Here is a 6,000-nt window from a genome sequence, read left to right as displayed (position 1 = left end):
AACTCGCGTGCAGTTTCCCAGAACAGAGCAAGGCTGAGACTACGAACCCACAATCCATTTCGGGGGCAAAGTTTGGCTAGGGGCCCCGGAGTCTCGGCAGCAATCCAATCCGAAGCGCTCACTCTTGTGATTGACAGCCCGTCTTCTCCAGTAAACACAACACAAAAGTCAATACAAGCCCGCCTCCCGAGACGGACCACGGCATCACCCAATGGGGAAGGGGAAAGATCGAATGACAGTTCCTTAGGCCAATAAGAGGGGGAAAGAGCTGGGAGGAGGCTCAAACCCCGGGGGGTTGAGGGGAGGGGGAAGACGAAGCTTGAAAGACTTGGTAATGGCGACGGGTTTGGTAAGTAGGAAAGTTTCGGTTGAGGAGTAAGAGCGGCGACGGGAACACTAAGGCACGCCGGAGAGACCGGCATCAGTCGGAGAGGGGGTACACGAGCCGCTGGTGGTGTTGTCGCGTCCAGGGCGGCCCGTGTCGGGGCTGCCCGCACTCCTCGGCGGGTTTGTTGTCTTTCAGTTCGGGAAGGGGTGGGGGTGGGGAAGGGAGGGGCAGGATTCCGAGGGGACCGGGCAGCCGGGCGAGCTCGGGTCCGCGCTTCTCTTCCGCCGAGGGCTGTCCTCACAGTGGGAGCAGTTAACCGTCCGATAACTGCCCGCGGCGAACCCACGCGACCGGCGCCTCCCGCGAGTTCACCTGGGCTTCGCGGTCGCCGGGACCGAGGGGGTCTCGGGGGGTGGGGGCTGGGAGGAGTCGGCGAGGTCGGCCCTCTGGGCCGGGTTGCGCGGTGGGTGGCCGGGCAGGGTGCGGAGATGGGGCGGGCCTGGGCGGGGGGGAAGGGGCCGACGCTGCGCCGGGGCTGCCCAGGAAAGTTTGACTTCAACTCCGCGCGTGTGGGCGGAGGGTCGGAGGTTGGCCCCGGGTGGGCGGCCGGCCGGGGGTGGGGGACCCCAATGAGGCGCCGCCTCCTCTGGGGGTCCGAGAAAGGGCTCGGGCCGAGCGGGGAAGCTCGCGGAGTCGCTGGGCCCCGGGGCTCATTGTTACGCATTTCGAATGAATGGGCTCCGAGGCGCCTGCGCGGTGCAGCTGAGCCGAGGGGAAAAACAAGCCTGGAGCCCAGGCTGCGGTCACATGATGGGGGGAGGGGAGGGGAAGGCGATGAATGGCGAAAGAGGGTGGGGGATGGACTTGGCTTGAACCGGGAGGCGCAGCCTCTGTGACCGAGAGCCCAAGCTTGGCAGGCGTTTCCAGTCTCCGCCTTCCAACCTATGCTGCTGCCCCAGGCAGATTAAAACAAAACAGAAAAGAATCCAGGCGAAATCGACAGTGGGGGGCCTGGTTTTTGTAGCTTTCTTAAGCGCTGCACGGCGTCTGGGGTATTTCACTCGCGGCGGTGCCTTCTCCACTACCTGGAGTTCGTTCTTCAGGATTTTTCAGCAAGAATCGTTTTTAAAAGGAGCACTGAGAACAAGGCTGTACTCCAGTCTTTAGCTCAGGCTGCCACTCAGGCTAGATGGGAGGAGGGTAATAGGGAGCGGTGTATACTAGGAAGTGTTGGAGTCCTACCGACAGTTCCTGACGAAGTGCTTTAGATGTATTTCCTTCTAACCAGCGGTAACAGATGACTCCCAAGCTTGGTTTTGAATTAAAGTTACCTTTAAAAAAATAAGAATAATTTTGACATCTGTGAGTACTTTTCTGTAGTTTAACTCTTGATAAGGATCTGCATTTGTAATGTATTCCTAGTATTTCGGTCTTTGCTTTTTTTTTTTCCCCTCTGCTAGTGTCTTTTGTTTTAGCTTACTAACAAGGGTGTTAGGGTCGTCTGTTCAGTTTCCTTGATTAAGCTACAGTAGTTTATCCCTCCTTACTTATGGAGGACCTGTTTCCAGACCTGTGGATGCCTGAAACCGGGGACGGTATTGAGCTATGTTTTTTCTTATGATGAAGCTTATAAATTAGATATTAAGAATAATAGTTAATCATAAAATAGAACAATGTGCTGTAATAAAAGCTGTGTGAATGTGGTCTTTCTCAGAATATCTTATTGTTCTATACTCACCCTTGTGATGATGTGAGCTGTAAAATGCCTGTGTGGTGAGATGAAGTGAGGTGAACGACCTAGACATTGTTTCTTAGTGTGGCTGCTGTTGACCTTCTGACTTTAGGTCAGCAGGAGAATTAACTGTTTCCAGACTGGGTTGACTTGGGTAACTGAAACCACAGAGAGGGAAACCTCGGATAAGTGACGGCCACTGTAATACATTTTAAATACCTCAATTCCTCATGGTAGAGATCTAAATTAATTGCACATGACCCTCTCTTTGTCTCCTCCCCCCCTAACAATTTGAGCTTGGTAAAGAAGTCCTTTGGGATCAGGGAAGGACATATAGAAGAAATCCTTCCTGTGATATCCTTGCGAGTGGAAAGCTAAGGATTTAGGGAAGATTAGGCACTTGAAAGAAGGAGTCTAACCTCTGTTGGTCTGTGTCTTTTGTCTCTTTTCAAAAAGAAAATGATTACATTCAGTTGTCAGAGTGCTGTTGTCCTCATCTGTAAGAATAACTTTTTTCACAGAGCTGTTTTGAGGTTTTTATGAGATTGGAGGAAGTATGTCAAATGCTCTGTACATAGGAGGTAGGCATTTAGTAAAACCTAATTTCCTTCTTGTCCATTCATGGAGATTTAGCTTTTTCTGGTCGTCTCCATCTCTCCTCTAAGATTTGATGGATATTTATTTATGAAAGTTTGCAAACAAAAGCAATGGAATCTTCCCATGTCCATCCAATAAAAATTTGTAATATTGGACATGCCATTTCAAAGCAAAGCTGCTGGAGAATTTTACTCTTCCCTTTTGAGAATCCCTGGTGTAGTTGCAGAGTTAACTTCAGTACAAGGCAAGCTATGTCAAATCCTGTAATACCAAAGCAGTATGCAAAAGTATGAATGAACAATAGGGTTAGCTCTACCAGGAGATATTTGAAAGAGAAGCTTGTTTATCAAAATGAATGTTTATTTGGTGTAATGTATGTGGCGGAGAATTTTTGAGTACGGACCCTTTGGTATTCTTTTACCGTATCAGAGGTCTTCTCTCAAATAGTTTGACAGAGAAAAGTCTGAGACAAAAAAATTTGTATTCGTATAGGGATTTGGATTTTGTTTTCGTGTCTTTTATTTAAATCTCCCAACAGCCCCCTGAGATAAGTGCAGGTGCTGTGAGGCAGAGGTTAAGCAGCTTGCCTCACATTCCATGGCAAGCAAGAGGGAACTTCCAGTCTTTTGATTCAGGTCTAGGCTCCCACTCCCATTTACTGTGCAGTAGGCTTGCAGAAGCACTACCTCCGTTATCTCAAGACCAAACTTTTGATAGCCTTGAGCAGTGAGAGGTGCACACACACAGAATTCAGATCCAACAAATACTTACTTGGTGAGTATTCTGTTAGTGGGCGGTAGCTGTGTTTTGAAATTGAAATGTTTTTCCCAGGTTCCTCTAAGGAATATTATGAGGGGTTGTTGGTAGATCACGAGGGCAAGGGGCTGAAGAGATGATAGAAGTTGCAGGAGATGTTAGTGTACTGTAAATGGTAAATGATGAGTGGGGACAGTGCAGGACCTGCTGATGGGGGAGAAGAAAATCTAGTTAGAAGACGGAGAAAGCCAACAAGTTCTGCAGAGGGAAGGAGAGGACAAAACAAAGTGCAACTCCGCTTCCATGGATCCCCACGCACCTCTGCTTCATACACTTAAGGATAGCTCTGAGGAGATACATACGTATGGTGTGACCTCTGAACTTCGTATCAAGATAAAATGAGAAAATGGTTTAAGATTGCAGCTGGGGCTGGCTTTTGCAGATCGTATCCTCTCGTGAGGCATAGTATAACAGATGTTCATAAGGAGTTGGAGTCGTTAAGATAGGTTAGATGGTGTTGTGTACACTTAAAGACGTCGCAAGATTTTCTATGAGAAGATGTCAAACCTGCTATCTAAACTGGGAATATTCGCTGTTCAGAGAACTCAGAATGATTAGTTCCTCTCGTGTCTTAGGCATTACTCAATAAGGAATCTGCATTGATACTACCGATTTTCTTTTATAAGAACTCTTGCAGAGGAAGCTGGGGAGCAGGTGGCTGACAAATTGGGAATGTGAATACACTGCTTTTAATATCTTTTCCCTTAAATATGTGTTATAGATGTTTCTGCATACTCATATCATGTTTCAGTATGATGTGTTTTATAGGCTCAAAGAAAGTGTTTATAGTTCTGATCACGTCAGACCTCTGTTCAAAAATCTTCAGTGGTTCCCCGTTGTCTGGTAATTGCTAATAATAATACTAGGCACTCTGCATTGAGGGTTTGCTCTGTGTTAGGCAGTACTGTAAGCTTTTTACATTTGTTAGCTCACTGAGTCTTTACAACAACCCGTGTAGGTGTTTTTATGATTTCCATTTTACAAACAAGCCAAAAAGATTTTAAATAGATTGTCTGGGACACATAGCCAATAAGTAGTAAATCTGATTATAAACTCAGGTAGCCTAATTTTAGAGCCCTTACTCTTGTGTACAAAAAACAAAGAAACCAATTTTCCTAAACTAGGATTGAAGATTCTGGCTCAGTCTACCTTTCCAGACTTCGTACCCATGACCACAAGACACACAAGGCCAGCCTGCCTTCTGGTAATACTGGATTCTGTGTTGTTTTGATTTTATCCATTACTTTGCAGACTCTGCTCAAGTTTGCTCATTGGAAGGCCTTTCTTCCTTCCTTTTTACCCATTTGTAGCCAAGCCCTGCTGTGTAGAACTGTGGTTATTTGCTTATATCTTTCCACTAAAGTATAGATTCCTTGAAATTCAAGACAAATTATTCATCATTGAGGTCCAACATTGCAGCTAGTATAGTGCCTTATACATAATGTATATTAAGTAAATGAATATGTATATTTGAATAAAAAGGAATTTGGTAATCATTTTTAGCTCACTGTTCTCACAGTGCACCAGGTATTCTTTGGAAAGAAAATAAATAAAAACCGGCTCACAGGGTTGTACTCCAAACCAAATAAATCATACTCTCTGGAGGCGGGGCTTAGGCATCATTTTGTTTGAAGCACACATAATCACATGCTTGAGAATCACTGATCTAGCTGAAGTGTGCTTGATTTTTGCAGTGCAAAGTGGAGGTTCAGAATAGTGATTTGGCCAGTTATGCTGGAGAAGTCAGTTTGTGTTACCAACCACATCTGTTGTAGCCAGCAGTTCTATAGGAGATTGTTATACCCCAGCAGATTTGCTGTTAACCATATAGTAAGACTGTGATTAATTCATAGATAATAAATTGTACTAAACTGGAAAAGTGTTCATTTCTTTCGAACACCTTGGACATCTTTTGATAGATGAACTGTTACTTGCCTGAAATATTGGCATGATCCATGACCTTTATTGAGACGTGTTGGGTAACTTGTCATATTTCTGAGGGAGGAAATTGCTGAAGCTGAATAAACTAGCTGTCTGGTCTCCTATCATTAACTATTTTCAGTAACTGTTCTGTTTAGGACATTAAGTGCCCAGAGTACGTATAGGGTTGCCCTGTGTCAGTCTAGGGATAAAACATTTTGTGAAGAGGTCTTTTACATTTTTTTCACTCACTGTGTCTTAGTTCATCCTCACAACCCCTCTAGGAGGAAAGTAGATCAACTGTTTGACAGATGAAGATACTGAGTTAGTGAGAAGCTCAGTCACTTAGATCAGATATTTAGTAAGTGGTCAAGCTGGAATCAAAACTCATGATTCCTTACATCTGACCCAGTGCCCTTTTCACTACTCCGTAGAACATCGTAGTCAGTATTAAGACTCTAAAGCAATGCTCAGGATATGGGTCGTTTTGGAGTGGTGTAGGCAGACAGAACTGGAAGTAGAATGTTAGAAGTAAAGTAAGGCAACAGGCAGTTTGGTTACCTGTGTTGGGAACCGTAAGATGTTTAATTGCCATTCACCTACTAAT

The 6,000-nt window shown here is 45.4% G+C and overlaps 1 protein-coding gene across 2 annotated transcripts in view; it reads left to right on the top strand.

Moving 5' to 3' along the window:
* Positions 1-274: 274 nt before the first annotated feature.
* Positions 275-6,000, top strand: part of HBP1 (HMG-box transcription factor 1) — a 28,546-nt gene continuing 22,820 nt past the window's right edge. The window contains exon 1 of one of the 2 annotated variants that reach the window (XM_002913635.4): positions 275-349. In XM_002913635.4, coding sequence (XP_002913681.1) covers positions 335-349 — 15 coding nt within the window. In that variant the 5' untranslated portion in view covers positions 275-334. Of the gene's footprint in view, positions 350-381; positions 508-6,000 lie in introns of those variants that run through there. The other variant, XM_034666456.1, reaches the window with a different exon arrangement.

The sequence above is a fragment of the Ailuropoda melanoleuca genome, chromosome 1 (genome assembly GCF_002007445.2).
Source record: "Ailuropoda melanoleuca isolate Jingjing chromosome 1, ASM200744v2, whole genome shotgun sequence".
In the NCBI taxonomy this organism is placed as follows: domain Eukaryota; kingdom Metazoa; phylum Chordata; class Mammalia; order Carnivora; family Ursidae; genus Ailuropoda; species Ailuropoda melanoleuca.
Note: the sequence above shows the minus strand (reverse complement) of the source record. Positions and strands in the feature narration are given on the sequence as shown.